Here is a 21,224-nt window from a genome sequence, read left to right as displayed (position 1 = left end):
TTCCTCCAGCATCTTGTGTGTTGCTCTGGATTTCCAGTATGTGCAGTATCACTTGTATTTATGGGATGACAAATGTTGTGTAACATCCAAAGGCTGAGAAAATCTGCTAGTCTGGAACCAAAGTCTCAGGCATGCTGAATTAATGGAGTATAACCCTAGTTTAATTTTTGGATATATATACACACATACATATATACATACATATCCAAAAATAATATATGGGAAAGCAAGCAGTGCCATTCAGTTCTTGGAAATGATCACTACTTATTTCCTCCTTTGCTTTCACACTGTGTCTCCCAACATGGATTACAAAATTGACGGAGGTCTCCAGGTCAGTAATGTATTAGTGCAACAAAGAAACATTCAGCGTTCTCAAATTTCTTAAGTTAACTTTTAGTTAAGTAATCACTATTGGAGAACAAGTACTTGAACCAAACAGTGGCTTCCATTTTGAGAGCCTTGAACTGGAGGTAAACCTTGAAATGTCTTGCCCACCTTAGCTGAAAACAGACGTGACAGTTCCACTTTGCAAAGCTTAAAACTGCCACCAAGTCAACATGCAAAATTATCAAAAAGAACACGTAAAGGGCTTCTACAGAATCTATGCAATAAATAGGCTTCTTCATTTAAAGGATTAAACATGGAATGGCAGTTCTTAATCTCAACAATTTTAAGTATAATTACTAATATCCCAGGTGGTAGGTGCACCTTTTAAAATATTGCAGAAACTGATTCTTGAACATCCTTTGAACGTTCATCCCTCGAGTTCTTGTAGCAATTTATATAAAAATAAAAGAATTCTATACAAGCTAAATAGTCCCTTGAGCCTGTTCAGTCGTTTAACACTGTTGGTGATTCAGTACGCAAATGCATTTTCCCATCTAATTCCTACGTCTTGATTCACTTTGATTCATCATACTTTGCTGTGAGTATACAAAACAGATGAACATTCACAGGCAACACATACAAAATGCTGGTGGAACTCAGCATGTGTCAGCCCAAACCGCCAACTCTGTACTTTTTTCCTTAGATGCTGCCTGGCCTGCTGAGTTCCTCCAGCATTTTGTGTGCTTTGCTTGGATTTCCAGCATCTGCAGATTTCCTCTTGCGATTAAACATTCATAAGTGTGAGATATTCATAAAATTTAAATCTGAGTAAAGACATTTCTTCTCATCTCTATTCCTAAATAGCACACTCCTGATTAAGTCCCTTCAGCCCTTTGTGTCAATACCAGCCATGAAATACTCATCATTACTAATTCTACCTACCAGCTATAAATGTTCATATTTTTCTGTGCCTTGGTGATTCAGGTGCAAGTCCAGATCTTGCTACTGGTGGAGTACCTGCCTCCATTACTCACTCAGTACATTCCAGATGCTAACCACTTTCTGAGTGAAAAGGTTTTTTCCTCAGATCTTATCTAAATCTCTTTCTCTTACTCCAAGACTGTGCTATCTGTTTTTTGAAATGCACTGTGGTGAAAAGTTCCCTACTTCATTTTATTTACACCCCACAATTTTCCATTCAGACTTCACTGCTCCAAGGGGGAAAAAAAAGTCAATCCTCAAGTGAGGTCTTCCATCCCAAGCAAGATGCTGAACACTCTGCTCTGTACCCAATGCTCACTCAGCATGTGTGGAAAGAACTTGCTGAGCTTTTCCAGCATTTTCTGTTTTTGTTTCATGGTCTTAATGTGTCAACCAGAACTGTATTTCAGATTCCAGCATCTGTAGTCAACTTCTGTCACTGGCCTTCACTGGAATACAAGAGTAATGAGGTTATGGAACAATGTTGTTTTACAAAGTGTAAAACTAGTAACAAAAGTGACTGCAGAAGCTGGAATCCAGATGAAAAAGCAAAATATTCAAAGAACCCAATGATCAACTGGCATCTGTAGAGGCAAAAGGCCCCCTCTACATTGATGACACCTGACACAGACGAGACTAGTCCAATGCACAAGGTAGGATCTCTTAGTGGCTCCCCATTTCAATTTCAGTTAGGTTGAAAGGTCTGTAATTGCCAGTCTTTTTCCTTGCTGCTCTTAAAAAGAGGCATTTGCTGCCCTTTAATCATTTGGTACCTGCTTGTGGCCAGTGAAAATTTAAAAATCTCAGCCAAAGCCCCTGAAATGTTTTCTTTTATCTTCCAAAACAACCTAGAATAAATCTAATCTCATCCCAGGATTTGCCTACCTTTAAACCTGCTAAGGCATCAAATACCTTCTATTTATGGAAATGCACACTATAATTTTACCTTTCCCTTTGCTGAATCCTCCAACTATAAAATCTATTTCATTGGTGAATACTGATAAGTATTTATTTAGGGCCTCACCTAAACCTTCTGGCCCTACGCAGATAACCAATTTCCCTAATGGGCCCTGCTTGTTGCCCGGATCCTTAATCCTCAATGTACATAAAACACCTTTGAATTTACCTTAATCCTGCCTGCCAGTGCTATTTCATGGCCGGCCCTCATTGCTTTCCTACTTTCTTATTTAAGCATCTTTCCGCTCTTTTTTTTAAAAATACATAACAGGCCTCCCATTTTAGTTCTCAAATCTGCTACATTTTATTTTCACTCTTTACCTTTGGATTATGATTATTTTGAACGCTTATCATTTGTCCTTTGAATACTTCACACTGTGCAGATGCAGACCAACTTGCAAGTATATGTCCCAGTCTACCTTGGCCAGGTGTTCCCAATATTAAAATAAGTCACCTTCCCTAAATTTAGGTCATTTATTCTGGATCTGTCTCCCTCCCCCCACAAACAAAATACTGAAACAAGTTTCTCAACTATCAAATAAAAACACAAGAAATTTTATTGTATTATTTTATACCGAGAATGTGCAAATCTTTTGATGAAAAGGTGAGAAAGAATCTGAGTAATCTAAATACCGGTATGTTCAAATTCCAACCAACTAAAGTTTCCTTGGTGAAAGATGAAACTAAAGCTGCACATTACTCTGAAAAATATGGGTCAAAATATACAATTTTTCCCATTGATGTTGCTTGCAAAACAATATCCATTGCTTGTTGGCCAAGAACATTTCAAATCTTAATATGGGATTTTGATTCTTGGAAGAAAAATGGCAGTAATTTGAAATAACGTGTTAATTTGTTAAGAAACATTCAGCATCTTCAAAATGCTTCTCATCAGTAATTTTTAAGCAATCATAAGGAGTCAAGTTATGGATAGAGATTTTAGAATTTTACTTCATTCTTGATTCAATTTTTTTTTAAATGTGACAGACTGAAGCAGGTTCATAAAATTTCATAAAGGTTAGGATAATTAACAAATGAAGATTTCCTGATGTAACCAACATCCTTCATCAAATCCTTTGAAAGATACATGGTTTTAATGATATAAACCCTACCATAAGAGCCAACGGCTAAACAAAAGCAGTTCAATGAGAGTTAATGAATCTGATATTAACCAGATTCAAAATCTGAATACTTTCCACAATTCATCCATGATGTTTTGTTCAGGTCCCTCGCAGCAGAATCTGTTCAGCTTGTGTTGCTTACCATGGCCAAGTTAAAAGTCACAGAGCTTATTTAAAACACTGGTAGCCAACTTGGTCAAATTCTGGTCTTTCAGAATTTTGAATGTGCATTGTAAGACAAGGTTCTGGTTTAGTTGAGCAAGGGAAACCTATTGACTTATCAGCAATATCATTCCACAGCCAACCACTCTAAAACAGGCAAATGTCATACAGATATATTTATTGGTTTTCCTGAAGTCTAAAGACAATGGGATTACTTTATAAAAACATGAATATTTTTCTGTATTTAAATATATATAGATTACAGTTTCAGTTCTTAAAAATTTTCTCCTCCAAGAATAGGTAAACAAGCCCCAGGTACCAGATTTCAGGAAATGACTTCAGATATAGATTTAATCTCTCATTTATCTAAGTAGTACAAATTGCGTGAGCAGTCATGTTTAAAAGTTTCTTTCCAGAAGCATTTACTAGACCATAAGTAGCTAAAATTAAATAAATGCATTGATTACACTAAAGAACACCAATACTGCTATCAACTAATCAATGCAGCCATTGGGCAATTATGATGTAGTTATGTAACCATATCTGATTTCAACCTGACTTTCGACATCTAGTCAACATTTTTAAGCCCTTGCAAAAATACCATCAATCTGATCACCTCAAAAGAACATTTAAGAAAAAACACTCAGCCATTTCACATAAGTTACAATTTAAGATATTATAAGCAGTGTTCATGCATTGTGAAGTAGACACAGAACAAAGATTTTAGGTTTAAATATTCAAAGCATCATATTAAAGCACAGCTGTTACCTGTGAGAGTTACACAAATTGCATCAAATCTAGGTCTAATCATCACTGGCATCAACTATTGGTACACTAGAGTCAAATCTACACTACTCCATCCAAACACTCATAACTTGCTCAATTTTGAAATTTCACCCTAACATTATAACAAGTAATAAAACAAACTAGTACTCCTTCTGAACAATCTTGCAATTAAGCATAATATGAAAGACTAAAATAATGCATTGAAAAGCAATACACACATTCCATACACCTGAGAAAGCGTTGCACACAACTTAACACTGCTACACCAGTAAATGAGCAAAGTAATCTCATTTAACAAACTACACAGGCAGTTAATCCCAAACATACAAAGGAACCATTGCTCAGCTACCCAAAATCTTAGCCATAAGCACTGATTGACAAATAACCTGATGTCATTTATGTCAGGGACACTTTCTACTATCAGCAGCAATGAAAAATTAAAGAAGAAACGTGTACCTTTCTGTTGGGATAACCACTTTGACTATGGCGTGCGACAGAGTCTGTATATGAAGTCACATCAGACAATAAAGATAGGATAATATGAGTATTGGCAACTTAAGCAGCAAGTATACAAAAATATTAATGCATTTTTAAAACCTTCAAGGTAACATTTATGCTATTATAAATCAATACTTAATAAACTAAGTACACGTATTTAAGATAACTAAAATAAACAGAAAACCAGAGATAGAAATAACTGGATATTTGTCTTTACATTGCAATGAAATTAGAACCAGGACAAAGTCCCAATGGTAGAAATGATTATGACAAATCTCTGATCATAGATCAGTTAATGTGGGAATATTTACTGATGCTCAAGAGTGACTGATATTTTACAGCATATAAAAAGAATATTAGACAATACTTTAATAGGCAGCAGACACATAACACAATTGTAGTCTGTTATTATGTCCATTACAAATTTTGATTTGACGCTGGTGGGATATTTAATTTGTGACATCAAGAAGCACACAATCAACTCATCCCTGAAGTTTAATGGTCACATCATCTAGAGATGAGTCACTTCTCATATCCATCACCTCCCACTCAATCATTATGATACAATTTAACGCTGACATTAAATGATGAAATTCTACTGAAACACACTCAAAATTCATAAGTGTACAAAATTGCAAGTGCCCAAGTAGTGATCTTAAGCTTTGTCCTAGACCTAACGTGCAGTCTAAAGACAAATATATGAACGGCTATTCAAAATACTAAGATTACCATGACATGACTTTATTAATGTACATTGTTTCTAATGCTTTTTAAAATATTAGATATCAAATTCTTTGGGGGAAATGAAACATCTCAATTTTCAAGTGATCAAATTTAAATCAAAATACATCTTTCTTTCAAAAGTCTAGCAAAGGGTATAACCTGTGCAGCATTAAATTTCAAAGTAAAGGTTATCCAACACGGATTAGAGACCATCTATTTTGTGGATAAGTAAATCCAAGAAAAATCTAAATACACAAAACGAGGAAACTGATATCTTTCTCCACATCCTCATCTATTCCCAACTTTTCAGAATAGCAAAAGTGTATCTAGTGATGAGCTCACCGAAATTTGCTTAGTGGCCTAGCAACCTTCAGAAGTGATGAACATGCATTACCCCTCAAGTTAATCTCTTACCACAGGGAATGGATGTTTACAAACAGCTACTGATTTGGTAAAATACTATGGATGTCTGCACTTGGGTCACAAGAATGTGCACCTGCAGTGTAATATTCAATTGGAAAAATAATTTCTGGGGGAAATAAAGCCTGAAAGTCACTTTATACCACAAAAAGTGTGCATTGCTTACAGAATAGCACTAATTTAGTTCAGGGTCATCCACAGCTTTTTAAGTGAAAATTGCTGGCAAAAGGATGACAATTCTTTAAATCTATTTAAAAGGCAGAGGAAGAATCCAGTGGGGTTAATAAGTAACAATTCTGGATTTCTAAAAGGTCACAAAACTACAAGCCTTCTGCCTCATGGAAGCATATAGACTACGTTAGTCATATACAGGATACAGGATTTGGAATAACAAAGCCTACCTTGGAAAGATTTCAGCTGTAAACACTTTTTAAACACAGTATTTTCCTGCTGGGATAATAGAGGCCTCAAAGCCAACAAATTGTAAGTCAAGACAGTGGGTGAACATGCGAGATTTGACTACTTGCCTTTTACTGGGTAAAGAGAAACTTTATAGATCTTCCTCAGGGATATAGGCAGAACCCACAACAGACTAAATTTTGCATGTTATGTAGAAGGAATGGACTTGATGGGTTGAATGGTCTTTTTCATTCCCCATGTTTAAACTGTTACAGTCTTTTAATTTGCAGTTTAGACAATATTTATTATAGAGTTGGTGATATATAAATGCAAGTTCTGCTTTTATTCCTTGTGAAAGACAATGGGGAAGTTTAAATACAAATTTGAAGTCATTAAATAAAATATTCAAAAGCCAGACTATAGATTTCACAGGTTAATTCCAATAACCTCTCTACTTTCAAGCACTGAATTAAGAATCAGAAACTAAAAGTTGAGCTCTATCTCTGAATACTAGCAAAATGTATACTAACCAGAGAAAACAGAGCTAATAAAAACTCTGATCAAAGGTGTCCATGAAAATTATTATTTATTAAAATGTGTAAAAATCTAAATACCAGCAAACATTAATTGCAATGAATTATATTCCTTCAAATTCCTCACCTAGATTTTTAAAATTACCTTTTCAAAGTCATCTTGATTTTTCGGTGGCATCACTGGTGTCGTGGGGTTCTTTAGTCTCTCCCGTGGCTGAGCGTTGAAAGGTAACCCAGATGGAGGTGGCGGTAGAGTCAACTCCATCATAGCAGGTGGAATATAAATGGGGTGAGGTGGAATGGGCACAGCTTTCCCCCAGCCCAACTTCATTTCAAAATCCATAATAATTTTCCCTGAAAGGAAGTAAAACTTTGTGAATTGATGTATAGGTGGAATATTACTGTTCCTTATTTCAAATTTGTTTTGAAAGCGTCTCTGCCTTCTTAAAAAACAATTAGCTCCCCTACTCTTGTACAAGAAATAGCTTAAGTTTATCAAATCAAGACAAGTTCTTAAATGGAGTCTTCTTTTTGTGAAATAACCAGCTCCTATTCACTGGATATTTTCCAACTACTTTTATTCCAAAACAGAAAAACTGCTTCATTTCAGGCTTTTAGTAGTTGGAACCATTATGGCAAAATTAAAAGGATTTTTGATGGTGGGTAAATCCATACATTATCCGCAATTACGTCAGAATTATGATTAAATATCATAGATTTCCAAGATACTTTTTTTTGGAATTGCCATTTTATCTCCCTCCATTTTTCTGCCACTTTTGTCTCTTCTCCATTTCTGTATCCCTCACCCTTCACCTTTCTATAGTATCTTTTCCCTTTCTGCTCATTTTTAGTACCCCATGTTACTTATCTTACCAAGGCAGGGAGGCATGCTTATAGCTACAGTATGCTCTACTCTGAATATCCTGAGGAAAATTTAGATGTGTAGATCTCCATAATCTATTGGATGGGGAAAGAATTCTAATGAGCCAGATGTTTTGGGGTTCATATTGAATATCCCATGAGAGATATAGCTGCTGACAAGCTGCAAAACAATTTGCTCTTAAAGCCAATCTTTTATACATACAACAGCTTAATCACTGGAGTGAAATTTTAGCCACATAGCAGATCACAACTCTAACCAATCTATAAAGTATCAGAATAAAGACAGTACAACAGAAGAACAGCAAAAGCAAACACACTTACCTGAGTGGCTCAAGTCAAGGTACAATCACAAAGATGGAGAAAATAAAGATCAGCAGAAAGATGAACAAAACAATTTGTTCAAAGTAAAGATATAGAAAAGTTTAACATACAGTATTTCATTCTGATACCACAAACAAGCCGTAACCTCCTCTGCAATGTTGCCTACACATTTCAGTAAATTTGCTTCCAATTACTTACCATTTAGATTTTTCAAAGCTCTTTCAGCATCCCTTCTGTTCATATAGGCTACAAATCCACAATTTCTTTCTCTGGCTCTTTCTTCTTCTGTTCTGGGCCACATTATCTTAACACTAGCCAAGGGGCCAAAGCGTCCAAATTCTTGGCATAGCATTTCTTCATTCATCTGTACATCAGAATGAAATATTCCGTGCAAGTCAGCTATACTTAGATTAGATATCATTTGTTAAAATAAAAAAATTTCACCAATACATTGTAATGGGTTTAATTGCTAAGATATGGCACCTAAATAAATGAAATACTGAACCTTACAAATTAAGTTCATTCAAATAGAAAAAAAACCAGCTGGTTATTTTAGATTATATGGCAATTTTGCATAAGTATTGTATTATCAGAATGTACAGAATGTTGCTGTACAGATACCTTAGGTTTCCTTACCTAATAGAATTTTAAGGTTTATTCTAAGATTAAAAGAAACTTGATAACTGTTGAATTTAACACCATGTGATATGGCAACATCTTGGAGAACCAATCAGCTGGGTTGGACTGATGCAGTTCTGAATGCTCTGAGATTAGTGAACAGCATCAGAAAGCTCACTAAATTTATTGTTAAAACTTTCTTGTTCAAGTTCAATTTCAATTTATAATCATTCAACGGTACACATGTATACGGCCAGAGGAAACAACATTCTTCTGGACCAAGGTGTACAGCAGATAAATACAACTCACTCACACAACACGACGTAATATTACTACAAATAAATGAACAAATAATAAGGTGCATATACGATACAAGTTAAAAAGTAAACAGCATAACACTAATGGATCTTCACAAGTGATGAGTCCTGGATTGTGGCAGTGAATTCAGTAGTCTTACAATCTGGGGGAAGCAGCTGTTTGTCATCTTAACAGTTTTTGTTCTAATGCTATGGTATCACCTGCCTGATGGTAGAGGGTAAAGACGGATGGTTGGAATAACTGATGACACTAAGGGCCGTGCACATTCTGCATGTCTGATAAATATTTCTGATGGGTAGAAGTAAGGCTCCAACAATCTTCTCAACAGTTCTCGTAATTCTTTGTAGGAGCCTGCGGTCACATGCCTTGCAATTCCCGTACCAAATGGTGATGCAATTGGTCAGGATGCTCTCAATGGCGCTCCTGTAAAAACTGGTTAGAACAGGGGAGCAGAGCCTCAGTCTCCTCAGAAAGTGGAGCCGCTGTGCTTTCTTGACCAGAGGTGATGTTGAGGAACAAGATAAGATCGTCCGTTATGCGCACACCCAGAAACTTGGAGCTCTGAATTCTCTGCAGAGGAGCCGTGTATGTGCTGGTGGAGTGGTCAGCCTGCACACTCAAGTCCACAGGTTTTTTTTTTGACTCAAACTGCTGTGCTCACACCATTCTACCAGCCACTCTACTTCCTCTCTGTAGACCGTCTCATCATCATTGTTGATGAGGCCACCCACTATTATGTCATCAGCAAACTTGATGATTCTATTTGAATTGAATCTAGCAGTGCAGTCAAGCGTCAGCAGTGGGCTGAACACACAGCCCCAGTTACTTTACCAAATACCTTGTTGGTTAACAATGAATTATGTCCCAAGTTACCCTCATCCTTAGTTTCTGGGGACTCCACATGCACTCAAGATCAGGTTGGTGACCTGGAGACTGCCTGTCCTGGGGTTAGAGGGCCGCCTCTATGTGTGCATGGGAGGTAAGGGGCTTGTTTTACTGTTGTTTTGTTGCTGTTGCTTGTATGTTCTACGAACATAGTGGGCTTGCAATTTTGACAACAAAATGTGTGGTGACACTTGAAGCTGCCCCGGCACATCCTTAGGTTGTGTTGGTGCATTTCATTGTATTTCGATGTACATGTGATAGATAAATAAATAAATCTAAACCCAAATCTATCCACACCTGCTCAATTCCACTTCTGCTTCATGTTCTTTAAATGCTATCAAAACAAGATACCTTGAGGGAAATGGCCAAAAAACATACTGAATGGCATGAAAGTAGATTGTTGAACATGGAAGGGAGATAGCAAAAAAAGAAAACTTAACCAGTACCAGTTTGAACTGATCAGCCAGTTGCAGGTCTAACTGGACCAATGTTTATTACACTTCACTCAATCGCAGAGAGCAAGACAACCGACAGATTCTTTCAATATAGATCCATCAGTTTATAATTTTTGCCTCAACCAATACATTCAGAATTTGCATTAGAAATCTGAATAAATACCAACAATTTCAATTGATCAGAATTTAAAAATCTGTACCTTCGGATTAATGTTACCAATATATAAATTAGTTGTAGTTGGATCTCCAGAATCATGAGAGCCAGGAGTAAATTCTTCAAGTGCTAAAAAGACATAAAATATTTCTTAGTAAATGTTTTTAAAAAAAAGGGGGGGTTTAATGTTTTGAAAATATGAATTAGAGGTACTACCATTTGTTTGTCTGTTTCGCCTTGAAGATTCAGCTGAAAAGAAAAAATATTTGAGTGTCATACTTTAAAATAGAAGTGTTTTACTCTATAAAAATTGGCAAAAGTTTTGATGACAATTTGGCACTGGTGACTGTCAATTCAGAATGAACTACATGCCAACAGATTAAACTCTTCTTAGACAAATCAAACAACATGAGGTAGTTAAAACTCCTGACAACTGTAAAAAAAAAAATTGCCCAGCTTGTGTTTACCACATCAAATATCAATCCACTGCCAAATTCACCAGACAATTAGCACTTGCAACACTATCATCTGCGCAAGTACAAGAAAAAATACAGGCAGGATATTCTCCGGATAGCATCAGTAAGGTTAGCAAGTTGTGGGCATGCTATATTGGCATTGGAAGTATGGCAACACTTGTGGCCCCACCCCCCAAACATGTATTCGCACTGTGTTAGTCATTGAAGCAAAGATGCATTTCACTGTATGTTTCAATATACATATGACAAACAAAGCTAATCTTTATCTTTCTTAAAACTTTATTTTTAAAAAACAAAGAGTTACAAAAAGGAAGCTCAGGAATAGATTGGGACACTTAAGAATGAAATAGTAAATGATAAAATTAAGGCGGCTAATATGCCAACTTACTAGTTTGCACTTAAACCTACTAAATAACACCGCAGACAATGCGGGAAAACAATATTAAATCCAACTTTAGTTTCTTTAAATTAATAAAAAGGAATTTGTTTCATAAACCTAACACTAAATGCTTGGTTAGAACATAACTGAAATATGGTGAACAGTTTGAGCACCATTTCTTAGGCAACGTATATTGACTGACCTCAGATGGAGAGCAAAGATTTACTAGAATGATGAAGTTAGTACCCTAACAGTAGTATCCTCACAGCAATTGACCCTAGTGAGCATTTCCAGGCTTTTTTGTTTACTTTTTGATTTTAGTCTTGGTCTACTAGAATGAAACCCAATCTTCACGGGTTAAATTACAAGTAGAGCTTACACTACCTGGTGTTACATTCCTAAGAGGTTAGTAGTTAGTCAATAATTTGACTTAAGTGCTAAAGATATTAAAAATCTACAAGTTACACAAACTGGTTAAGAAATATTTCCTCAGAATGCCAGCATTTGAGGACCTTGAGGTTCTTGTCAAAAAGTTACACAACAGCCTTTCATAAGGGAAGTCAGGAAATATTGTTACATTGTGGGTGGTAGAAATTTCTAAGTCTTCTAAAAATCAAAAAACATTGTTAGCCAATTTTGAATTTTACATCAGAGTTTGAGTGCAAGATAAAAACTGTACAAACAGCTGAAAGGTTACAAATTAGTTACAAATCAGATATAATTTAAATACTGCAACAATGGTCCATACACTTTCCGTGTTTCAAATGAAGATAACCAGCAAGTAAGCAGGATACTGAGAACAACTGAATGCTCAGGTGGACAAACAGGTAGGTGATGTTTTAATTCCAATGGCCTTACCCCAATCCAAAAACTATCCCATAAGAAAATATGTCAGCTGTTTAATGGTACGGAGGTAGGAGAGCAGGCAAGCTAAACATGAGCAGAAAACATTAAAAAGTCATCTGATAGTGGGATTTGAACACTGGGACTGCTTGAATACTTGCTGCAAAATCTGATACGAATATTTGGTCTTCTTGACTAACCCTTGCCAGCAGCTGCTGACTTTTACTGCATTTAAAATCAATATTTCAATTGGGAATGACACATGGTATTCAGCTATAATACAAATATGTGTTATGAGCATCAGACTGCATTGCTCATTATTCTTTCAGCCAAAATCTCATACACTGGGCCAAGCTATGCAACAGTTCAGGAAGGGACAGAACAAATTTTTCAACACTGGAACTTGGAAAATTTGACCCTTAGGTGCAAGAGCATTTCAGACTGCATTCATGCACCCCCTAGTGTTCAATTGCATGATGGCGTCTTATGTGGCAATACCATTTCTATGTCACGCAGAGTCCAAGAGTTCCAACTATAAATACGGCACAACTCTGACATCTGTTATTCAAGCATTCAGAAATCCTGGTGGCTCATCACCAGGAGACACATCCTATGTTCTGTCGACTTAGTGGGGTCCTGGTTCCCACATCACACTTAAACTCACCCAGTTGTGTTGGCCTTGCTCTGTATAAACATACTGTTTCTGTTTCCCACACTTCCCTTAAATTTACTGTGCAACATCTTTAAACATAAAAAAGTGTGTTGGAGTTTTAATAAAACAAAATCTAACCGAAGTCCCAAGTCTGCTACTTTATAAATTCAGCTATGAACTGAAAAAACTACAATTTTTCTAAAATTTAACGTTTGCCACATACATATTTAGTCACTCTTTTGAACATAAAATGCATATCTAAACAATTACTACTTTGAAATGATAGAATTTTAAACGCAAATCCACATCCAAAACCCAAACACTACATTTCATTTATCGTCATGCTAAAATCTTAACATTTACAGCTTAATATTTCCAAAGAATCCTGCTTTCAAAATAAATATGCTTGGTCGAGATTAACTATGATAAAAATCCACATGCTACGCAACGTACAAATTTTAAAAGAGGCAATATTATTGATCTGCTACACCCAAGAACAAGACCCATTTACCTGGTATGGAAACACAAATGTTCTTGAATGGAAAAGGCCATCACGGGTAAAGCCCTCCCAACCACTGAGCACATCTACACGCAGCGCTGCTGCAGGAGTGCAGCATCCATCATTAAATAACCTCACCATCCAGGTCATGCTCTCTTTTTGCTGCTGTCATCAGGAAGGTGATACAGAAGCCTCAGGGCCCACTCCACCAGGTTCAGAAACAGTTTACCCATCAATCATCAGTCTCGAACGACAGTGAATAATTTCACTTAACTTCACTGTTTCCGCATTCTATGGACTCACTTCAAGAAAATCTTATGTTCTTGATATTTATTGCTTATTTATTAGTTCCTTTTGTATTTGCAGTTTGTTGTCTTTTGCACATTGGTTGTTTGTCCGTCCTGTTGGGGACGGCCATTCATTATTTCTTTTAGTTAATGTGAATGCCCACAAGAAAATAAATCGAAGTGTTGTGCATGTACTTAGATAATAAATTTACTTTGAAATATCTGGCTTCCAACAACTAAATTCTTATGAGAATCAAATTAAATTCAAAAGGGGGTTGAGTTCTGGTGTAACAATAGATTTTACTCACAAGAGCGGCGACTTTGCGAAGAATCTTCTGATGGCAGAGGTTCAAAACGACTAGGCCTGAAAGAAGTATCCTTACTCCCTTTTGTTTTCTGCCGTTCATCACGTTCTTCCTGGATTCTGAAACCAATATCAAAGTCTTTTTATATGATGTAAATGTTTTCATCTACTGAAAAATGCTGTTAAGTTAGTGAAATTATTGTATACCAAGTCCTGATTGTTTGCGAGATAGAGGCACAGAGTTCATATAGGCACTTAAAAGCAACAGCTATTAAAATATTTTCCTCAGTACCCATATACTCCTCAAATAAAGAGTGTTATAACCATATAACCATATAACAATCACAGCACGGAAACAGGCCATTCCGGCCCTCCTAGTCCGTGCCGAACTCTTAATCTCACCTAGTCCCACCTACCCGCACTCAGCCCATAACCCTCCACTCCTTTCCTATCCATATACCTATCCAATTTTACCTTAAATGACACAACTGAACTGGCCTCTACTACTTCTACAGGAAGCTCATTCCACACAGCTATCACTCTCTGAGTAAAGAAATACCCCCTCGTGTTTCCCTTAAACTTTTGCCCCCTAACTCTCAAATCATGTCCTCTCGTTTGAATCTCCCCTACTCTCAATGGAAACAGCCTATTCACGTCAACTCTATCTATCCCTCTCAACATTTTAAATACCTCGATCAAATCCCCCCTCAACCTTCTACGCTCCAATGAATAGAGACCTAACTTGTTCAACCTTTCTCTGTAACTTAAGTGCTGAAACCCAGGTAACATCCTAGTAAATCGTCTCTGCACTCTCTCTAATTTATTGATATCTTTCCTATAATTCGGTGACCAGAACTGTACACAATGTTGTAGAAACAGTGTTGTAGAAACACAAATTAACCATTAAAATGTTTCCATGGTTAAAAAAAATTCTACTTAAAAACTACTTCCTTTGAAACTTCTAAGAGTGACACAATAAGGATGATTGTCACAAATTAGTGAGACTCTTGACAAACTTTATCTGGAGACATTCACTATATACAAACAATCATTCTTCAGTGTGTATCTATATGGGGCCAACTTCACTGTAACGCAGCAAATCAGGGGGTAACAAGGACCAAATATATATACTTTTTAAATTGATGAACATTTACTTACTGTTTTAATTCCTCTTTGAATAGTTCCAAATTACTTTTCTTCTTCTCCTTTTCACCCTTCTTTAGGGGCTGAAAATAATCCAGTTAGTTGACTTAAAACAATGTATTCATCAGTATTAAGAAGTTTAAATTGCAAAGTTAACAATAAAGAAACAGCACCAAATTTATCCACGCCATATTTAATTCAACAATTAAACACAACCTACCGAGAATGGGTAAAAAAGTGGTGCTTAAATAAGTCAAGAATAAAATATTGCACCTGCTGGAAACTTGAAATTAAAAAAAATGATTGATGGCCCAATTGGAAAAGATTAAAAACAGCTGGATAAATCTCACATTAAAAGTATGGCAGAAGGTGACAAATTTATGTGGAATTTATAATATGTTAAAACTTTTTAGATGGTGTGCTTATGATACTGAATTCTTTCCCAGCAAAGGAAATAAAAGATTTGGATTATGGATAAAGAAAGGCCTTACAACCTACCTGTCATTCACACATAAAAATACATTACAAAGTTTTCAATCCCTACAGGACAAACATGGCCTAGAACACAATGACTTTTTTTTTGGTACCTTCGAGTACAACACTACTTTAACCAGAGTTGTAGATGTACAGACTTATCAACAGCAGAATTAGAAATTTTCAAGATTTTGAATTCAGCTTACAGTTCAATACCAAGTAAATCAATTTCTCGATTATATAATGCCCTCTCTCATGCCAAAAATGAAAACACATTGTATATTAAAGTGGGAGAAAGAAGGAAGGTTGGTACTTTTAGAGGTGGTTTGGGGTAAAATATGCAGCTTTCAGTGGTCATCAACTAGCCCTTTGGTTTGGAGAGAACATTGCTGGAAAAATATAAGATACTTCAAGACCCCATACCAGGAAAAATATAAAGACACAAACATGGCATATTGGAGAAGATGTGGCTCCAAGGAGGCAAATCATTTCCATATTTTTGGGGATTGCCCTAAATTAAGTTTATATTGGAAAGGTATTCTCAGAACATTAGTTAAGGTATTTAAGATACAGATACATCTGGGCTTTGTGACTCTCTATTTGGGGTATGTATTGTTTTCGGAACAGAAGAAAGATATAAAGTTGCTGCAGGCCCTTTTAACGGCAAGAAAGAAATCAATCACCAGAAAGTGGCTAAATCCAGTATCACCTACTTTAGAAGATAGGCATGAAATTATTTTGGAAATATTTAAAATGGAAAAGATGACTTACTCCCTGAGAATTCAAGAAATTTTTTTTTAAATCAAATTTGGAATAAATGGATCGAATTTATAACCACAACGCAAGCAGACTTTAGATGATTCTCCTAATGGTTCATACTGCTTTTCTCATCAACACGGTAATAGTGTTAACGTAAGCTCCCTTGGTTTGAATGTTCACAGCTTTATTTCTGAAAAACGTGGAATTAACACAAGTAAAGGAAAAGATTTGGGGAAAAAAAGATAATTTGAAGTAAATAAGTACACAGGAATTGGATAAGTATGTTTATGGGTAGGAGCAAACATGAATGTGTTAAGATACAAACACCTACGATGGAATTTACATAGGGTTACACACATTATTTTGGACATGAAAGAAATGGTCGAGAAGAGATCAATAGAATTCATTATTCAACCACTATTATTACTAATTTTTAACAACAATTATTATTATTTATAACCATATAACAATTACAGCACGGAAACAGGCCATCTCGGCCCTTCTAGTCCATGCCGAATGCTTACTCTCACCTAGTCCCACTGACCTGCACTCAGCCCATAATCCTCCATTCCTTTCCTGTCCATATACCAATCCAATTTTTTTTTAAATGACAAAATCAAACCTGCCTCTACCACTCATGTCCTCTTGTTTGAATCTCCCCTACTCTCAATGGAAAAAGCCAATCCACGTCAACTCTATCTACCCCCCTCATAATTTTAAATACCTCTATCAAGTCCCCCCTCAACCTTCTATGCTCTAAAGAATAAAGACCTAACTTGTTCAACCTTTCTCTGTAACTTAGATGCTGAAACCCAGGTAACACTCTAGTAAATCTTCACTGTACTTGCTCTAATTTGTTGACATCTTTCCTATAATTCGGTGACCAAAACTGTACACAATACTCCAAATTTTACAATTTTACAATTTACAATGCCTTGTACAATTTTAACATTACATCCCAACTCCTATACTCAATACTCTGATTTATAAAGGCCAGCATACCAAAAGCTTTCTTCACCACCCTATCCACATGAGATTCCACCTGCAGGGAACTATGCACCATTGTTCCTAGATCACTCTGTTCTACTGCATTCCTCAATGCCCTACCATTTACCATGTATGTCTTATTTTGATTATTCCTACCAAAGTGTAGCACCTCACACTTATCAGCATTAAACTCCATCTGCCATCTTTCAGCCCACTCTTCTAACTGGCTTAAATCTCTCTGCAAACTTTGAAAACCTACTTCATTATCCACAACTCCACCTACCTTAGTATCATCTCCATACTTACTAATCCAATTTACCACCCCATCATCCAGATCATTAATGTATATGACAAACAACATTGGACCCAGTACAGATCCCTGAGGCACACCAGTAGTCACCGGCCTCCAACCTGATAAACAGTTATCCACCACTACTCTCTGGCATCTCCCATCCAGCCACTGTTGAATCCATTTTACTACTTCAATATTAATAACTAACGATTGAACCTTCCTAACTAACCTTCTGTGTGGAACCTTGTCAAAGGCCTTACTGAAGTCCACATAGACAACATCCACTGCTTTACCCCCGTCAACTTTCCTAGTAACCTCTTCAAAAAATTCAGTAAGATTTGTCAAACGTGACCTTCCACACACAAATCCATGTTGACTGCTCCTAATCAGACCCTGTCTATCCAGATAATTATATATACACCATCTCAAAGAATACTTTCCATTAATTTACCCATCACTGACGTCAAACTTACGGGCCAATAATTGCTAGGTTTACTCTTAGAACCCTTTTTAAACAATGGAACCACATGAGCAATACGCCAATCCTCTGGCACTGTCCCCATTTCTAATGACATTTGAAATATTTCTGTCAGAGCCCCTGCTATTTCTACACTAACTTCCCTCAAGGTCCTAAGGAATATCCTGTCAGGACCCAGAGACTTATCCACTTTTAAAACTTTTTTATTCTTTAAAAGCTCTAGTACTTCCTCTTCTTTAATCATCATAGCTTCCATAACTACCCAACTTGTTTCCCTTACCTTACACAATTCATTATCCTTCTCCTTAGTGAATACCGATGAAAAGAAATTGTTCAAAATCTCCCCCATCTCTTTTGGCTCCACACATAGCTGTCCACTCTGATTCTCTAAGGGACGAATTTTATCCCTCACTATCCTTTTGCTATTGATATAACTGTAGAAACCCATTGGATTTATTTTCACCTTACTTGCCAAAGCAACCTCATATCTTCTTTTAGCTTTTCTAATTTCTTTCTTAAGATTCTTTTTATTCCTCAAGCACCTCATTTACTCCATGCTGCCTATTTTTATTGTAGATCTCTTTCTTTTTCCTAACCAAGTTTCCAATATCCCTTGAAAACCATGGCTCTCTCAAACTTTTAACCTTTCCTTTCAACCTAACAGGAACATAATGATACTGTACCCTCAAAAAAATCCATTTCTCTATTACATCCTTCCCATAAAACAAATTGTCCCAATCCACTCCTTCTAAATCCTTTTGCATCTCCTCAAAGTTACCCTTTCTCCAATCAAAAATCTCAACCCTGGGTCCAGTTCTATCCTTCTCCATAATTATATTGAAACGAATGGTATTGTGATCACTGGATCCGAAGTGCTCCCCAACACATACCTCCGTCACCTGACTTATCTCATTCCCTAACAGGAGATCCAACACTGCCCCTTCTCTAGTTGGTACCTCTATGTATTGCTGCAAAAAACTATCCTGCACACATTTTACAAACTATTTAGTTTAATAGTGTAGAATTACAATGGCACATAAATATCTATTTAAGTGCCTAATTATTTTTTCTTTTAATATCATCTCACTGTGTACTTGTGAATGTATAAATATATATAGATTTATACATATATAAAAAATGGAAAAGGCTTTATATGTAAGAAAGTTTATGTAATACGTGTGAATACCTTATCCAAATAAAAATAAAATTTAAAAAAAAGACATTTAAAAAATGCTGGTGGATACTCCACTGGTTAAGCAATATCCTAGGATAAAGAAAGTTAACATTTTCTGACCTTTTGTTTCAAAATTGGTGAAAGAATGTTCTTTCTTTCTTGTGAGATAAATACTAATACTGTTAACAATTTTAATTTAGAAAGTCTTAATAGGACCAAATTTGCCAGAAAAGCAAAGAAAATGTGTAGCTGAGGCAAGCAGATGGAAGCTACAGATCAACCCTGGGGAACAGCTCATGATATTGATTGTGTAAATTGTTGACTAACAGATTGTGTTTTGAATAACAAATAGAATCTTTTAGCCTACAACAGGCAATAGCTGTATGGCCTTAAGAATCCAGGCTAGCTTCCACGTTTAAATACAAGAGTGAGGTTGAAACTGATGTCAGACTGCATCAGCATAGAGCTAACTGTACATGTCAAACATGGAATTAGGAAATACTTCAACAGATTGTGCACCAGAAGATCTTCATACTTGTTTTTAAACTTATTAATGTATTCTTCTCAGGGTCCAAAAGACAATGAATTTGTCTAGGCTAATATACCACAGTAGCTTCATCTGTGATCTTAAAAAACAAAAAAAAAGCAATAGCTTGCAGTCTAAGTTGATGAGAAGCAAGCAGGGTTCCTCAAAGTTTCCAAATATAACCCACTAACAGAAATTGAAAAGGAATCAGATCTAAATACTCACTGATATGTTCAGCATATTACACAGAATTATCCAAGCCAGTGACAAACACATTCTACTTTAAGATCTGCTTTTTCTTTCATTGGCCAAGTTACTCTTCTACAACTTCTAGGCACGACAATATCTCTGAAGGAGTCAGCCCTCACATCCAATACTAAACACCAAGTTGAGCCTCAATACAACCACTGTGAACACCCTACCTTCGATCTTGATCAACAATTCATGCAACTGATGATCAAGATGGAGTACTTATTACTCCTAATTATTTCTACACACTAACTAAGTGCAAGTGACTCTGGATAAATTACTGATCTGAAAATGGACACACGTTCTTGAATGTCTTTCACCTATTAAGGAAACAAAATAAAAACGTATTTCCAATTCTTTACTGCAGAGTGAGCTAGTAAGTGGAAGGCAAAAGCCAATATTCATCAAGTCACCATTGTTCTCCCATCCAAATTTGGACAAATTTACATGAGTTTGAGGGTTCTACAAACCAAGTTTATAAAGTGTATTCAACATATGTAGGTATCACAGAATAATACATTATTACTGTGAGTTAAGAGTGCTGGGAGTTAGTGGACAAATATTGACATTAATAGGAATTTGGTAACTAACAGCAAAAAAGATGGGATAAATGGGTCATTTTCAGTTTATCAATTAGTGGATTGCCCTGGGAATCAGTGCTGAAGTCCCAATAATTTATAAATTATAGCAACAAATTCAATGAAGGTATTGTAAGGTCCTACAGCCAAATTTGCTGATGGTACAGAGATGTGTAGATCAACAAGTTGTGAAGAGGGCTCAAAGAAATAGCAAACTATACATGAATCGTGAAGTAGTCAACAAATGAAGTATAATGTAGAAAAACATGAGGTTAGACACTTTGGGAAGAACATAGAAAATCTACAGCACCTTACAGGCCCTTTGGCCCACAATGTTGTGCCAACCATGTAACCTACTCTAGAAACTGCCTAAAGAAAACTACTTAAACAACCTAAGACTATAAAAACCGAAATATATGAAGGAGGAGTTCTTGTATAAGAAAAGCAAAAGGTTACCACACAGGTAATGCAATTAATAAGATGGTAAAGGAAATGTTATCTTTCAATACAAGTGTTATGGAGTACAAAATTAGGTAGGTTTAACATAGGTCAGGATGCTGTTTACCCTGACATCAGGGTAAACT

The 21,224-nt window shown here is 36.1% G+C and overlaps 1 protein-coding gene across 5 annotated transcripts in view; it reads right to left on the bottom strand.

Annotated features, from left to right (window-relative positions):
- The window catches only part of u2surp (U2 snRNP-associated SURP domain containing), a 99,739-nt gene that overhangs the window by 50,214 nt on the left and 28,301 nt on the right, over positions 1 to 21,224 (bottom strand). For all 5 annotated transcript variants that reach the window (XM_073041513.1, XM_073041512.1, XM_073041514.1 and 2 more), the window contains 7 exons: positions 15,139 to 15,206; positions 13,985 to 14,100; positions 10,757 to 10,789; positions 10,587 to 10,669; positions 8,309 to 8,474; positions 7,053 to 7,261; positions 4,791 to 4,834 (listed from right to left, as the gene is read on the bottom strand). In XM_073041513.1, the coding sequence (XP_072897614.1) occupies positions 4,791 to 4,834; positions 7,053 to 7,261; positions 8,309 to 8,474; positions 10,587 to 10,669; positions 10,757 to 10,789; positions 13,985 to 14,100; positions 15,139 to 15,206 (719 nt within the window). The remainder of the gene's footprint in view (positions 1 to 4,790; positions 4,835 to 7,052; positions 7,262 to 8,308; positions 8,475 to 10,586; positions 10,670 to 10,756; positions 10,790 to 13,984; positions 14,101 to 15,138; positions 15,207 to 21,224) is intronic.

This window comes from Hemitrygon akajei, chromosome 3 (genome assembly GCF_048418815.1).
Source record: "Hemitrygon akajei chromosome 3, sHemAka1.3, whole genome shotgun sequence".
NCBI lineage: Eukaryota > Metazoa > Chordata > Chondrichthyes > Myliobatiformes > Dasyatidae > Hemitrygon > Hemitrygon akajei.
The sequence above is the reverse complement of the archived record's forward strand: the minus strand, read 5'-3'. Positions and strand labels throughout refer to the sequence as shown.